At 38.0% G+C, this 16030-nt stretch overlaps 2 protein-coding genes and 1 pseudogene across 3 annotated transcripts; 2 read left to right on the forward strand and 1 right to left on the reverse strand.

Annotated features, from left to right (window-relative positions):
• The first annotated feature begins 403 nt into the window (after positions 1-403).
• On the forward strand, positions 404-504 carry LOC147918932 (small nucleolar RNA R71; annotated as a pseudogene).
• A 3403-nt stretch (positions 505-3907) lies between these two features.
• LOC104772575 (putative folate-biopterin transporter 2) lies at positions 3908-6560 on the forward strand. Its single transcript, XM_019242409.2, has 5 exons — positions 3908-4899; positions 4974-5233; positions 5328-5423; positions 5500-5670; positions 5754-6560. Exons 1-5 carry the CDS (start codon positions 4533-4535, stop codon positions 6363-6365), a joined length of 1506 nt encoding a protein of 501 aa, XP_019097954.2. The 5' UTR covers positions 3908-4532; the 3' UTR covers positions 6366-6560.
• Positions 6561-6607: 47 nt separating this feature from the next.
• LOC104770978 (protein RRC1) lies at positions 6608-13850 on the reverse strand. Of its 2 annotated transcripts, XM_087504769.1 has the most exons (17): positions 13324-13850; positions 13094-13226; positions 12870-12915; positions 12586-12646; positions 12349-12483; positions 12115-12231; positions 11853-12018; positions 11238-11350; positions 10982-11053; positions 10347-10568; positions 10196-10254; positions 10003-10087; positions 9756-9893; positions 9192-9416; positions 8368-9107; positions 7720-7883; positions 6608-7094 (listed from the first exon to the last, which is right to left on the reverse strand). In XM_087504769.1, the coding sequence occupies exons 1-17, from the start codon at positions 13396-13398 to the stop codon at positions 6793-6795; spliced, it is 2853 nt and encodes a 950-aa protein (XP_087360895.1). In that variant the 5' UTR covers positions 13399-13850; the 3' UTR covers positions 6608-6792. The 2 variants fall into 2 exon arrangements, with proteins under 2 accessions (XP_087360895.1, XP_087360896.1); XM_087504770.1 differs by lacking the exon at positions 12870-12915 and having other exon boundaries at positions 13324-13812.
• Between the last annotated feature and the right edge of the window lie 2180 nt (positions 13851-16030).

Consider the following 16030-nt stretch of genomic DNA (forward strand, 5'->3'; position numbering starts at 1 on the left):
GTTCCCACTGTAAGGCCTATTGCCTTGCTGATTTCCAAACCGCTGTCCCTGATTCCCATACACATAGTTCACATCTTCCTCTTGGTGTCCTTGATCAGGTTCTGGTTTATATGTCTCAACCTCAGCAGCAAAATGAACAGATTTCTTACCCATAAGGAGATTATGCACTGAATCCAGCTTAGCATTAACAGAAGCTAACTGGTTTGAATCAAATCCTCCATGCAATCTCTTCCTTTCAGCATCTGCTCCCTTAGTGCTATTGCTAGAAGCCAAATTCTCAATCAAAACTTCAGCATCTTCTGGAAATCTTGTTTTGAAATTCCCATGACTTGCAGCATCCAAAGCTAACTGATACTTCCAGTCACACTCTCTGAAAAAGATACTCAGCAATTGTACCCTTGAAAAACCATGGTGTGGACAATCCCTCTGATAAGCTTTGAATCTCACCCAAGCTGCCTTGAAAGCTTCATCTGGTCTTTGTTTGAAAGTGGATAGCTTGACTCTCAACTCATCTGACATTGCATCATCATAGAAATGGTTGAGGAAAGCCACTTTGACTTGTTGCCAAGATGTCAAAGATCCAACTGGCAACTGCTTCAACCACTGAGATGCCTCTCCTGCAAGTGAGTATGGGAAGAGCTTGCAGAATATGAAGTCCTCAGTCACTCCACTAGCCTTGATACTGGTCACAAGATCCTAAAAATGCTCAATATGGTCCAGAGGCTTCTCATTGGGCAAAGCAGAGAAAGGTCTCTGTCCAACCAGTTGGAAGTAAGCAGGCTTCAACTCAAAATCATTCCTCTGAAGAGGGGGAGGAACAATAGCAGACCGGTTCTCATACACCAGATCAGCCCGATTGTAGTCAGCAATGGTCCTGATCAGATCCCGGTTGTTCTCCTGTCGTTGAACGGGGTTCTGTACGTGGTTGGCAGCTCCACGCACGTCTGCAGGTGGGTGTCGATCAATGCCACCTGGTTGGTGTCGATCGACACCAAGATCCGGATCATCAACGACACCAGCTTGCTGATTCACGACAGCCTGCTCGTTGACAACAGGTTCAGGAATCACGTTCCCTTCTGCATCAACCTTTTGGCCCTGCTCATTGCGCAAGTGGCCCTCTTGATCCCTCAAAACACCAGCCTCATCACGCATCAGAATGATCGTTTTAACCATCAAGTGGCCATGGAGTGTGCGTTAACACCACGGACCACGGTGCACCCAAGTCTCTCCAACTCATCCACGTTCGCTTTTCCATTGTTGTAGTTACGCCCTAGCTCCTCTACCGCAAATATATATAACATATAATCACAAGACTTGATAAAGATATTGTTGAGTTTTCAGGTGATGATGATTATATATTATCTCAGATGGAAACAATTAAAAACAAATTTTAGAGAATGATTGATGATTTTAGATTTACTCCTACCTCGAATATCAAGAGATGTTGCAGTGATGTTGGTGGCAGAACCAAAGGCTTTGGCTAGAGACAAAGAAAATGAAAAATCTCCTTCTCCGACCAAAAGTAACCTTAACTTTTCAGAATCCTGAATATCCATTTCAACATCTGCATGACTTTTCAACCAACACCATGTCCTTATATACACATATAAATGTATGAGTCAAATTAATTAACTAAGAGAGGTTTAGTGTTAAATGTTTGGTTTTGTATCTGTCTCTTCGAACTTTGTGATCATTTATATGTTTTGAAGACCTTTCGTATTCTATAAAGAAGTGATTAGTCAAACTTCTTCTTTAATTCTCTTTGTTCCAAAATATTTGATATGCTCAAATTTACCCTAGAGCTACTCTCTCAAATTAAGAGGTCAATGCAGTACTTAGGGGTCGAATTCCACAAGGACTCAAGACTACACAATAAATTATAGTGTTTTATAATTATGCTAAACAAATTAATTTGAATTAAAGTAAAAGCAATGCAAAATATTAAATAAAAGCTGTTGTAAATTCAGGAAAATCAAAAAGCTAGGCCTAGGGAATTTCTCAGGAAATTATGAAATATTAAATCAGGAAATAAATAGGATTCAAACAATTAAGAACAGATCTAGAACTCTAAACACTTTTGTAAATTAAATCAGTTCTCACTGCAAATAATATCTAAATTTAAAACTAGAAAATCCAAATCTCTTTGCAAAATTCTAGGTAATAAATCAGCTTTAAAAACAAGGTTAGATTGTTCACAAAATTATTAAATCAAATCTCTTTGCAAGAAATAATTTTGCTCATCAAAAGGTTTTATCAGGAAAACAATTATATTCTCATATCAATTTATTTTCCTAAAGTATTAATTCTAGATGGCCAATCAAGGATTAATATGAAGAAAAACCTAAGATGAAGATCTAGATAGATAATGAATCCTAAATAATTAGATCTAATAATTCATAAAATCACTGTGAAAAACCCTAAACCTAACAAGCAAACTACTCAGACATATTCAATGAAAAACAAGACATAATTCTGAATAACATGCAATTGAAATTAGGAGTTCAAGAATTCTTCTCTACAAAGCAGATCTGATCTCTCCAAAGCTCTCAAAAATCTCACCGGGTTGCAGGAAAAATAAAACTTGATAGAATAAAACTTGATAGAATACCCCTTAAGGGTTTGGAAAACCTAAAAACTATATATATATGTCCTAAAACACATCAGGGACTAGTCTTGCAAATATGGAAAACTTCGGGAAACTTTGTAAAACTTCCAAATTTGGCTCTTTCGTCGGTTTGGACTGGGTGTCGATCGATGCTAAGGCAGTGTCGATCGATGCTAAGGCAGTATCGATCGACACCATCTCCTCTGATCGATTCCAAGTTGATTTCTTGCGGATTATTGCTCCAAACTGATTCAAATTGCTCCGCTTTGCTCCTTCCATGCTAAAAACCTGTAAAGACTCAAAAACAATTTAGAAACAAATAAAAGACACTAAAAAACTCCTTATATCATAGTTAAAAACCACAAAAACCATGATATATCAATACTATTACGGGCTAAGTTTATTTAATCTTTAGTTTAGTTTAGTTTAGGATCATGATTCATGAATGTTATTTTGGCAGTAATAAATAATAGTATGACGACAAAATATATATATATGATTATCATATACTACTACGTACGAAGGAGTGACTTGCTCGTTTTACATTCTTTTTCTTGCTAGTGATGAATTATAATATTTTTGAACCCTCTTACTAGTAAAGATTCATATTTAAAAAGTTAGTACACATGACCAAAAAAAATCTTTATATTTTGTAATATGATTTTTGATAACCACCACAAGATCATCCAAAAGTTAAATATCATTATCATTTTCAAATATTATGTCATAAAATAATACTATATAAATAATGAGTAACAGTTAGTAGTTGGTGGCAAAGCTTTTTGTCTATTTCTATATAACTTATTAATAATGGTGACAAAATCCCAAAGATGCTGGGAATGGGATGATATTTTCTTGTTATAAAGAAATGAAAATAGACTTTTTGGTATATCAAAATCAGTCGAGAAGTAGTGGTGACAAGATCTATTTCGATCCAACGGTGTCCGGACACGTTCATAAAGAAGAATGATACTAGGTTAATAAAATGTTCTGTTCCTTTGTTTGCCTTACTTATCTTGAAAAAGCTTATATTTCTATGCAAACAAATATTTTTTATGAACGTGTATTGCATTTAAATATTTAATATAACATAATTTACAAATAATTTCAGATACACTGTATTCTACTCCAACAATAATTTCAGATAATTTACTTAAGTTAACGTGATTTTAATTACAAATCTACAAATTCTTACGTAGGAGTTAGGACTTCAACAATTTAAAATAAATAGTATCGATACTTATGTAGAAAAAGGAAAAGTCAAAAGTATTAATGAAGTATTAGGTTAGTTATGGTGACTTTGATGCAAAACCAAGCTTTGAAATAGTTTCATCTTTTAAAACCTTACAATTTTTTTCTTTCTAATCAATAAAAATACCTTACAAATTCAATTAAAAGTTTCAACATTTTCAGTTAAAATTGCCAAAAAAAAAAAAAAAAAAGTTGGGGAAAAAATAGACAAGAATGTTCTTAGCAAGAGACAACAAACAGAGATGTGTGTGTTGTGTTATGGTCAAACATTTTAGCAGCAAAAGCTTGACCTTTTCCATTTCGTCTCTCTCTCTGATCTGAGTTTTATCCTTTCATTTCTTTAATCATTTTCTTCTTCTGTGTAAGTTCAATGGGGGCATTTTTTGATTCATACCAAAACAGGTCAACGAAGCTTCATTCTTGTTTTTTGAGCTTTGGATTCAAGATTCATCGTTTTTGATTCCCAAATCTTTGTTTTTTTTTGACTTGCTTTACATCAAAAGATTCATCCTTTCTTTTCTATGATCTGAGCTCTATCCTGTCCAAGAAGTACCCACTTCAGATAACTCTGTTCCTTGGATCTGTTTTTTTTTTTTCAGACCAAACCCACATCAAAAGTTTCAATATTTGAGCTCAAAACAGAGTCAAATCTTCAATCTTTCACTCCTTAACAGATATGGTAGTAGAAGAGCAAAACCTTGAAAACGGCGGATCCGTACGTGTGGTCAAAGGAGGAGAAAGCCATTTCCGTAATGTGGTGTGTGGTCCAGTGCGGTGGCTAAAGATGTTGTCCTCAGAGCTTCACTGGAGCTTTGTGTTTGGTGTGGTCTCACTTTACGGAGTAAACCAAGGTCTTGGTGGCTCATTGGGTCGTGTTGCTACAGAGTATTACATGAAAGATGTTCAAAAGGTTCAGCCTTCTGAATCTCAAGCTCTCACTGCAATCACTAAGATTCCATGGATCATTAAGCCTCTTTGGGGCATTCTCACTGATGTTCTTCCCATCTTTGGTTTCCACAGACGCCCTTACTTCATCTTAGCTGGTAAACATCACTCGAAATCGAATCAAATTCTCCGCAACTGTCTCATTGATTATATGTACTGTGTGTCTTTGCAGGGGTGCTTGGAGTGGTGTCTTTGTTGTTCATATCACTTCATAGTAATCTACACCTTTACTTGGCACTGTTGTGGATGACAATATCAAGTGCTGCAATGGCGATAGCGGATGTGACTATTGATGCTTGCACTGCTTACAACAGTATCAAACACCCTTCTCTTGCATCGGATATGCAGAGCTTATGTAGTTTAAGCTCCTCTATTGGAGCACTTCTTGGTTTTTTCATGAGTGGCATCTTAGTTCATTTTGTTGGCTCCAAGGTTAGCTAATTGTCTTGTCTATTATCTACTGTGATGTTTGTTTATTCATGATTCCTCTCTAATGCTGTGTTTGGCTTGTTTTTTCTGACATTAGGGTGTGTTTGGCTTGCTGACATTCCCATACGCGTTGGTTTCGGTAGTTGGGATTGTGTTTAATGAGCCCCATGTTCCTGGTTTCTCTTACAAACAGGTAAGTTCTATTCTATCTTCACTAGTTTGATTCGGTACAAATATGTGATTATTGACTCTTGGTTGTATCGTTTCAGGTACACCAGAAATTCACTGATGCAGGGAAAGCGATGTGGAGGACAATGAAGTGCTCAGATGTGTGGCGTCCGAGTCTGTATATGTACATTTCCCTTACTTTTGGTTTGAACATTCATGAAGGTCTTTTTTATTGGTTCACTGATTCAAAGGATGGTCCTTTGTTTGCTCAGGTAATTTTATAACAAGCAGTTTCTATTTTTAGAATCTATTTGAAAATGCCTGATATGTTGAGAGGTTTTCTGGTTTGTTTCAGGAAACAGTTGGTTTCATTCTCTCAATTGGTTCAATCGGGTCGATTCTAGCAGCAATGTTGTATCAGCTAGTCTTAAAGGACCATCCGTTCCGTAGCTTATGTTTGTGGACTCAACTTCTCTTTGCTTTGTCTGGAATGCTTGACCTCATCCTTGTGCTACGTCTCAACTTGAAATTTGGTTTACCGGATTATCTCTTCATAGTAGTGGACGAGATAGTTTCTCAGATGATCGGTCGCTTGAAATGGATGCCGCTACTCGTACTCACTTCAAAGCTTTGTCCTCACGGTATTGAAGGGACATTCTTTGCATTGCTAATGTCGATCGACAATGCAGGCCTCATGACCTCATCTTGGCTCGGTGGAATTCTGTTGCATGTCCTTAAGGTGACTCGGAATGAGTTTGGTAACCTCTGGCTTGCGGTTTTGGTTAGGAACGTGATGAGACTTTCGCCGCTTTGTTTTCTGTTTCTTGTGCCTAAGGGAGATCAGAACACGTTCAAGCTACCGGATGAGATAATGGGTGAGGATTCTTCGGAAGAAGAGGAAGACGAGAAAGATGGAACTCGGAATTTGGAGTTGGCATCTCTTGTTCATTCTGTTGATAGAAGATAGCTTTACAGTTATAGCGTTTGAAGCAAATGCTTCAGTTTTTTCAGCAGCTTCTACGAACTTTACTTCTAGTACTGGTGGAAAGTGCAAATGGCACTACATTTTTCTGACTACATAACAAGTTTGTGTTCTTTTTTTTTTGGTTGGTGTAGAAGAAAACAACATCTTCAGTGAAGTTAGGGGCCTAATCTTCTTAAATATCTAAAATAGTTTCTCAAGAACAAAACATATGAATCCTGCAGAAGAAGAAAATGAATGAGAAATCTTTCAGAAATTTGAATACACAATTACAAGCTGTGTCTTGGAACATGTGTTCTACATATCTTCTGGATTTAGAAACACGAAAGGGTTAAAAAATTTTCATAGGAAGATAATTTCCAGTAATGCAAAGAACAAACCATGAGGTGAGAAACAAGCATAATCATCATCATCATCTCGTGCCTCGTCTGCGCCAGTCCCTGTCTCTATCTTTGCTTCTATCATGATCATCTCGATCGTGGCTTGAACTCTTCTCACGTCGGTCGCGATCCCTATTCAAATCATGTTGCCTGTCTCTGTCTCTGTGTCTCTCTCTGTCCCTATCCCTGTCTCTGTCCAGGTCATGATCTCTCTCCCTCTCCCTGGTCGATGATTTCCGCGGCGGACTTTGGCTCTTGTTTTCCCCACGTTGCCGCTTTTTAGAAGATTCTCGAGAATCATCTCGCCTCTCCTTCCGCTCTATTACTGATTTCTCTGCAGTTAGGATCAATGTTTAAATTTATAAGAAGGGTCAATTGGATCAACATGAACATTGTACATGTCCTGGAATACACCAGATGCTGCCAGTCTCCGTGATAAAAGCATTTCAAGAAAAGAGGAAGCAGTAGAAAAACAAAAAAGGACACTCTAAACCTAAAAGAAGTCTTCATCATGGATAATTAAGATCAAAGCTAAATCAAGAAACATGGCATGCTAAGTTCGAAACCAACAAAAGTCCAAGAGAGCACAGGCAACTTAAAGAGTTCTAAATACAAACACTGGAGAGGACTAATACTTCTATAAAAGGAAGCAATTAGTTCTTAGTTGTTAGCTATCATTGTCAAAATTCTAAAGTTTTTATCCAAGCATTCAATCAGTGGAATGAGTAATTCAAATTTCACGTTGTATTCCGAATCACCAACACAAAAACAAAGGCAAAATATTTGTAAATTACAGAAGAGATTTTTGGAAAAAAACTGGCTTCAAATACTTGCCCTAAGTTTAAGAAAGTAGGACAAGTTTCGCCCATTGTTGCATCAAATGGACATGGAGAAAAATAACAACCTTTCCCAAAACAAAAGAAGAGTATATGTTTGATGTGAGTGAAGTAAGAACTTACGATTTCTGTTGCCCTCGTTAGGTCCTGATAAGCCATAATCAACTTCAAGTCTTTTTCTGTTGATTTCTACTTTTCTCTCTATCTCCTCGGAGTTTTTCATCCCCTGTTCCTCAAGAGTTTCACGATACTCTATCAAAGCAACTTCTATGCGTCTACGCTTTTGTCTGCAGTAACAAAAAAACAGGTCAAGAGAGAAGTCTATCGAGTTTCAAATTATACAATTGAATAGCAACTTGTAGTGAAGGTAAGTTCTCATCTTTACTTGTAAACATTACAGTATCAGTGCCAACTCATGAATGTGACTACGGGCTTCGACAAATCCGGGTATATACAATTGATGCGTATGCCCAAAAGTTTCTATAGCATCAGTTATCCACCTTAAGAGGGTAGAGCTAAAATACCAAATAATGTGTACTCTATAAAGCCCAAATCTATTAAAGTTAAAAAGAACACACATCCCTCACTAATATAGACTACCCTTACGCTGATGTTCCTCTTTCCTGGAACTATTTCGAGCTACTCTTTGTTATTTTTGATGCTCAAGCACCAAGATGAAGCAATAATGCAATTGGTGTTTTTTTAATCCATATTGTGCCAGGTTAATTTACTTTCCTTATATCTTTCCAAAAACAGATTCATTGCTCATACCTTTGTTCCTCATCCATTCCATTGTCAGGTTGGGCGCGGACACAATCATCACCCTTGAGATCCTCGTCATCAGCCTTGAAAGTTATCCCACCAGTATTGTCACTTCCTGAAGAGGAGCTCTTTTTTTGTTCATCATCAGCTTCGTCATCGTCTCTCGCCCACTTTGAAGCTGGCAATATGAGGTCATTCTTCTCTTTTGCCACAAAGGCTTTCAGCTCAGGCTGTGGGATTGGTATTGTCGTGGGAAGATTCATAGGCTCTTTCATTTCAACTTCTGCGTAGCTGTTCTTGATATGCTCCCGCTCACTCTTAACTTCTTCCCAAGTTGAATGGTCTTGCGGATGATGCTTTGAAATTTCATCCACTGCTTCATAGCCACGTTGTTTCTCTGTGTCTTCAAGGCTTAGTAGCCGGGCAACCATCATTACTCTACCTCCTACAAGAGACAGTCCATTGTGCCGGCAACGTCTCTCAAGCTCAGAGATCGGTAAATTCATCAACTCTTGCCTTGCAGCTCCTTTGCCTATTGCCAGCGCAGCATCTGGATTGATCTTACCAATATCACTCTTGTTGTCAACGGAACTTTTGTTCTCTATTTCAGGTGCATCACCGCAGATAGAATGAAATAAGGTAACACCAGATACTCCTGATCGGAGAAATGTGGAACGTAGTCCATATATGTATGCGTCTGAAAAGAGAAACCAATCTGCCCATACTTGCAGCACTTTGAGAACCCGTTCCTGCAAAAGTTCAGAATGAGTTTAGAACAGTATATTACAAGGGACGGAAAACCATCAAAGATCAATTTTTCTTTCTGACAGTACTTTTAGAGCCTCAGCGGTAATTCTTCCAGTTATGCTTCGATACAGATCATTGAAGCTTTCCATTATGTCGGGTAGAGTTGCTTCGAATTTGGTTCGGTACGCAGATGCATTTTTAACACGTGCACTGCTATTATGAAGAATATCAGACACAAGCATGAGTCTAGCAACTTTAGTTGGAATTGAGGTCTCTTTTAGGGTCAGGGACTCCGTCAAAACTTCAACAACCTGTGGAATAAGTACACATATATAAGCAGGAAAGGGCATTTGAATATCTATTTTAAAACGAGTAATTCATTTCAGTATTCTTAGTGGTATCTAGAAAAAAAACATCTGAAAATTCAATCAATTGGAAAAACATCTGATTTTGGTCCAAAAATAAGTTATCTCTATATATGTTATATGTGTAAAATGCATTTTGAAACTACTGCATACAAATGAACCAATCTTCAGAAATTTTTATAATTAATCAGGATTAAATTATATGTTATAGCTTTTGACTGATATGTATAAATTAAAGGATCTTCCGTAAAATCAAATGTACCGAATATAACTAACATATAATACCTCTCCAGCTGCATCTGCATTATCTAAAGCGAAACCCATAGCTTCTTTAATCTGACTCCTTTCTAAAGTAAGGTTACGCAACATGTCTTCGAACTCATCCCTCTGGGGATCGGTCAGAGTCCTCTCAACTTCCGCACGCTGTAAAATTTACCACAGTGAGGTATCCCGCACAACCAAAAAACAACTTGGCGAGCAAAAAAAAAAAAAGGAAATACATAAAACATAAGTGAGACTGCAAGAAGATTACCCTGCTTCTTCCCGCTGCATATGTGCTGGCAGACTCTTTTTCGTGCTCCTGGGTCCTAGATACAGGCAGAGGTGGCGGTATCCATCTGCAATAGGAGTAAATAGACAGTGTCAATACACCAGATGTCATATGCAAAGGTGAACCAACCCAACCGAACACCCGGATCAGTTTCAACGTCGGCAAGTAACAATACCTTCCACTACCAGTTATCATGATATACGGTTCTGTTCTCCACCTTTGAAGTGTATCACCCTAAACAACGCAAAAATATTCATCAGCTTATGAAAATGTAAAGCTCAAGGAGAATCTAAGATATACCTAACTATAAAACAATCAAAATGTACCTGAGCAAAGGAATAGAGTCTCCAGACGTAGTAAGTATGCTCCTTCGAGCCAAGCTCGAACAAAAACTTAAACATTGGATTTCCACGGCCCCTCTCCATGATAGCTTGTTCAAAAGCACATTCACCATCCAGAACATAGAGAGCCATTGTATCAATGACATGTCTGAGGTGCTCGTCCTCAGGAGTAACAACAGTGATATCCGGAACATTAGGGGTAAGAACCTGTTCAACGAAAGAGAGGTTCATTCGGAATATGACTACTAAAGATAGGTAGCGGATAAGAGTGTCGTCAAGACGTCAACTACATGTGCCACACCAGCAAGTTAGTCGAACCAGGATCATTTACAAACAAGAGAGAAGCCTTAAGTATTGAGAAGTTTCTGAGTATTTGGGCACTGGTTTGGGGCCATTGGGGGGTTCTGGGAAAGTAGAGGATGCACAAGAAATAGAATTGATCTCAAGTTTGGTTTTTAGTTCTGCTTCCGTCTAACATTACTTCAAGAAGTAATAACACTTAATTATGGAACTTACAAGTACCATTTCTGAACTAAAAAGGTAATTCAACCTTCCTAGAATATCAATAACATATAAAGAACCAATTCAAGCCATGTGTAAGTGTAACCAAGTTCACATACCAGCTCAGAGTTTTGATTTGGAACAGCAGTTATTGGTGGACCCGTTTGACCAGAAAAAACCAAGTTGCAGCCCTGCCAAAGAAAATACATGATATTTTATAGTTACACTAAACAGATATAAAACTGGCAGTCATTAAGTTTTGTGCAAAAAATGGCAAGGAAAAACCACTAAATCTAGAGATCAGGCCCATTCTTAGGTTAGTGAATAGAATTAGAAAAATGTATCTAGAAGAGCAGCACAAGATGCATTACAAACCTCCTTACTCCGAATAGCCATATGTCCAGGTGGTGGAGCGGGTAATGCTTGTGATGGTAGAGATACTGCTTTACCCCATCCAATTTTAAGTTCATACTCGTACACGATGATCCCTGTAAAATTGGAAAATTTCCTTCATAACTTTCTTTAACATTGTCACATGCAAGCAGGATGTATAGTTAGTACAAAACCAGTGGAACATAGATAGACTAGTCAATAATGCCAGAAGGGTCACTTTCTAACATTGATCAACCACCGAGTATATGTATCAACCAAAAAAGAAAAGAAAAGAAAAGGTACTAACACTAAGCAGTAATGATGAAGAAAGAAGAGACGGAAGAAACAAAAGACAAGGTTCCAAAGTAAGGCAGTACTAGTGACTAAAACTAAACGCTACATATTTCTTTGACACTGACACAGGCTTTGTACATACAAAACCAATCAAATTTTGTTGAACTGAAGTACTCAAACTAATATGCTTTTACAAAGTATAGAGCCTAAAGCCGTTTCTTGTTCAATTATCCATTTTAAGATTTATATCATATATCACACATTACCTAGCAAATGATTCTAGCCCAGTACAATAGAGCTTAGAGAGAAGAGAGGCTAGCTAACCTTGCATTTCATCTTTTGCAGCTTGTCCATCAGCCCTATTCATGAAGGAAACAAAGCCACAGTTTCTTTGTCGCCTCTTCTCCTCATCTGTTCTTGGCCACATAATCTTGACACTAGCTATGGGCCCAAATCTTCCAAAAGTGCGCAGAAGGAAATTCTCATCAACCTACGTGAGCATATAGATTATACCTCATGAATATTAAGAAATTGTTGGCAAGAGAAATAACACATGAATCCAAGTAAGAAAAGAAAGAAAAAATACCTTCGGGGAAAGATTCCCAACATAGAGATTCGTAGTTTGTGGGTCACCATCGTCAAACGATCCTAGCCTTCCACTGGGATCAAAATCATCAGGTAGCTCATCAAAGCGGCTAGATGGCTGAAGACAGAATTATTTTAGTACAGGAAGCAGGGGATATCGCTCTAAAAAACAGTGCCAGAGTTAATCTGAGAGCAGACCACCGATGAAGAGAGTGCAAGAGTATGATGAACTAACCGAGTTATCGCCCTGACGGTCACGATCCTGGTTTCGTCTTTCTCTCAGTTCTTGTTCACGTTTCAACTCCTCCATGAAATGATCTATATTTCGAGTCTTTCCCTTTTCTCTTTCCTTAGGCCTCTCCTCTTCCCTCTAGAAAGATGAAATAAATGAACTTACAACTTAGCCATTGCTGCTTCAAACAAACAACCCAATCAAAAAGAGATTCACAGTAACAAAAGCCATGCTACTAACCTTCTTCTCCGGTTCTTTACCCTTAGATGCCAGTGGTGGTGGAAGGAAAGAGGGAACATACCTGCATAGATCACGTGAAAGATAATCTTCTATACACAAGAATACACACAAGGATTTCCAACTTATCAAGCAATAACCAAAGAACATCATTCCTAAGACCCAAACGTTTTACCAATAAAGCATGAAGAACTCAGCTAATGAAACTCTACTCAACCATGTAACAAGCATACCAAAAGTAGTATACTCATCAACAAAAACACGAAAACGAAAGCAATCAGTTTTACCTACTCCCCTTCTTTGAAATGGAACCCCCATCTTTGGACTTTTCACCTGCCATCCGCGAACGCATAGAAAAAAAAGGTCCATACTCTTATTAATGTGTTTCCCAATATAATCAAAGCATCGCTCTAACCATTTTGACACCCATAAACAAAAAAAAAAAAAAGTACACACAAAGAGAGGCAAGGGTAACAACAACAACACCGTAGCATTTTTTACAAAGACTAACCTTCAGAATCAACCTTAGGCTTCTCTCCTGGATTAATCGTCCCACCTCGAACAAAAGTCTTAGTAGTTGCACTATCTCCTTGAAACGATTCCACGAATTCTTGATACAAACGAGCTGTTTCGTCCTCAGCTTTCTACAATTAAGATAGAAAAAAAAACATCGATTAAATCAATCTTCCATGAACAAATTCGATTGAAATTTCAACTCATGAACAAGGAAGAGATACAAACCTTCTTCCGAGCTTCTTCTTCTTCTCTATGTTTCTGGAATGGCGTTTTCTTTCGGTTAATCGAGAATGAACTCATTTTTGCAGCATCCAACTTCTCTTGGGGAAGCTTGTAGCCGCGCGCTGGCTAAAACCCCCGTGGACGAGACTGGGAAGCCTAATAGAGGATTGGAGAAAGATCAAAGTAGAAAGATACGATAACTAGGGATTCTGATTCGGATTTGGAACTAGGGTTTGGAGGAATCGACAAGGGTGACGATGGATTTGATCAAAGAAGCTAGGGCTTGACGAGAGAAACACAGAACGAGCTAAAAAAAACGATTGAATAAATTAAAAAATACTAGATAAAATCATAATATTATTACTTCTCTCTTTTTTTTTCAACACGAAAATAAATCATAATATTCATTATTCAATCAAATTTATTCATTCGTCTCTTGTAGAATTTCAAAATTTAATTAGTGCTTGCTTATGCTTCAGAAAGAAAAACTTTGATATTATACAAAAAAAAAATTCTTTAAATTATTTTTCATTTTCATTGCATTTTTATCTGCAATTTGATGGTTAAATCTTTATAACGGTAGATTACAAATTTTTATTGATTCATTTTATTTAAAAATTCATATGAGATTCAAACAATTTCATTAGTTTTGAAATAACATGGTGTACCCACATATTTAAATAATTTTATTTTTCACTTTCAAGTCCATTTGAAATTCAACAGCATTAAAGTGTGAATCTTGATAGAAAAATTTATAGGCTTTTTATTTAAGCACATCAAAATAACATTTTTTATAAATATAAAATTAGAATGAACCAAAATTTAAATCATGTAACATGTGAAAAAGATGTCAAAAACAAAATAAAAATCAAGTAACGACTCGATTTTGATTAGTAATGATGCGAGCACCGGACGTCTTGCGGTATGGACAGAACGGCTCGTCTTCGGGACGCTTAGGATAGAAGCAACTTTCCTCGGACCAAACTTTGTAGGATGAAAGTAGGAGGAAAACAAACGGTGGAAACAGAGTTTGGCGGAAAACAAACGAGCGGATCGAAAGTTTGAACTTTGGTCACGTCGTGGTCGAGCGGCTACAATAGTGGTACGGTATGGACGTCGAGGTTGCAAAGCGGCTAGCGATTCAAAAGATGGCTCGACTAGAAGGAAATGATAGCGATGGTGGATTGAAGGACGACACACGAGGGCTGACTCTTGAAACAACCCGACCTTTTTTTTTAATAATTAAATACAATATAAACAATTATGAAGCCTATACTACTAAATTAAACCAACTCAAACCACGACTCCTTATTAAACCAATAACAACCAGTACACACAGCGGAAACATACCAACCATACAAAACCATTACAACATCAATACAATAACAATCCTAAGCATTCTATCCATCAACCTAGCATATCTCTATCCAAGGTTCCAACAACATATCCAACAATCCAATAACACACAAACGAGACCCTAGATCATCCTCCTCCTCATCGCCATAATTCCACAACACAAACCTGCACACCATAAACAACAATTGAGATGCGTAGTGAGGCAATCCTCCCATCTACTGGGCTATACACACAAGCAACTGAGAAACCAATGCTTAACAACTGACAACCAAACACAAACAAACCAGGAAAATCACGAAACAAGCAACTTGGTGTCGACTGACACCAGAGAGGTTTCGATCGACACTGGCCAAACATGGTGTCGACCGACACCTAACTGGTGTCGATCGACACTCCCTTCGCAGACGCGAACTGCACGAATCCGAACGACGAACCTCCGTTCCAATCCGCCTACAATCTGTCCCAAACTCTCTCAAAAGCCTCAGGAACCTATAATAACCATAACACAACCACCACAAGCAAGAACAACACCACAAAACACAACAAATCAAGCAAAACAAAGGATTCTCAGGCTTAGATAAGCCATGGTCATGCACTCACCTTATCAACTGATTATAACAACCAATACAACCAGTTGAGACCCTCCTAACGTCTGTAACAGCCTAGAAACGCCCTACAACAAGCCACACAACCAAAAACGACTTATAGCAAAACTGGACAGAAACATCAGAAAAGAACAGTCTCAAAGACGAAACCCTAAAATGAAAACCAACCGTTAACTAACAAATCGCTCCGGTGAAAAGCTATCCCTAGACGTCCCGAAGCTTCCCACAAAATTTCAGCACAATCAGGAACCAGACGAGACCACGATCTCAATTACAATCCCCGATGGTTCCAACTCGCGTCTGAGAAAACGTGACTCACGAAACTGCCAATAACTCATCGAGTTTAAATCCAAAACTACTTCTGTAAAAAAGAGAATGACGATGAAAGACTTGGGAATAAACCTACCAAATTTCATTACCTTTGAGAACAATTTGATATGCCGAAACTGTTTCCTCCCAAACCCTAACGATTCTGCTCTTTCTCCTTTAATCTCCTTCACACCACAATAGGCTCTCTCCTCTCTCTCTATCTCTGCAAACGGCGACCAGACAACCTAAAACCCTTAATTTGTCGCTTCTGTACTTATATACTCGGTTTAGATAACTAAACTAAACCAACCAAACCAAAATCGCGAATTAAAACAAACCCGACGAACCCAGAAATAGTGGTGTCGATCGATGCCACAAGGGTGTGGATCGACACTCCTACCAAAACCGCATAATCCGGTCCGCGGATGTTACAATTCTCC

This window comes from Camelina sativa, chromosome 20 (assembly GCF_030686135.1).
Source record: "Camelina sativa cultivar CO46 ecotype springtype chromosome 20, ASM3068613v1".
Lineage (NCBI taxonomy): Eukaryota > Viridiplantae > Streptophyta > Magnoliopsida > Brassicales > Brassicaceae > Camelina > Camelina sativa.

Coding starts and splice junctions, on each gene's coding strand:
- LOC104772575 (XM_019242409.2), top strand. CDS start 4,533: ATGGTAGTAGAAGAGCAAAACCTTGAAAACGGCGGATCCGTACGTGTG. Junction 4,900..4,973: donor CCCTTACTTCATCTTAGCTG/GTAAACATCACT, acceptor GTGTCTTTGCAG/GGGTGCTTGGAGTGGTGTCT. Junction 5,424..5,499: donor CTGGTTTCTCTTACAAACAG/GTAAGTTCTATT, acceptor GTATCGTTTCAG/GTACACCAGAAATTCACTGA.
- LOC104770978 (XM_087504769.1), bottom strand. CDS start 13,398: ATGAGTTCATTCTCGATTAACCGAAAGAAAACGCCATTCCAGAAACAT. Junction 12,484..12,585: donor GTAAAGAACCGGAGAAGAAG/GTTAGTAGCATG, acceptor TCATCTTTCTAG/AGGGAAGAGGAGAGGCCTAA. Junction 11,351..11,852: donor TGCAAAAGATGAAATGCAAG/GTTAGCTAGCCT, acceptor CCAATTTTACAG/GGATCATCGTGTACGAGTAT.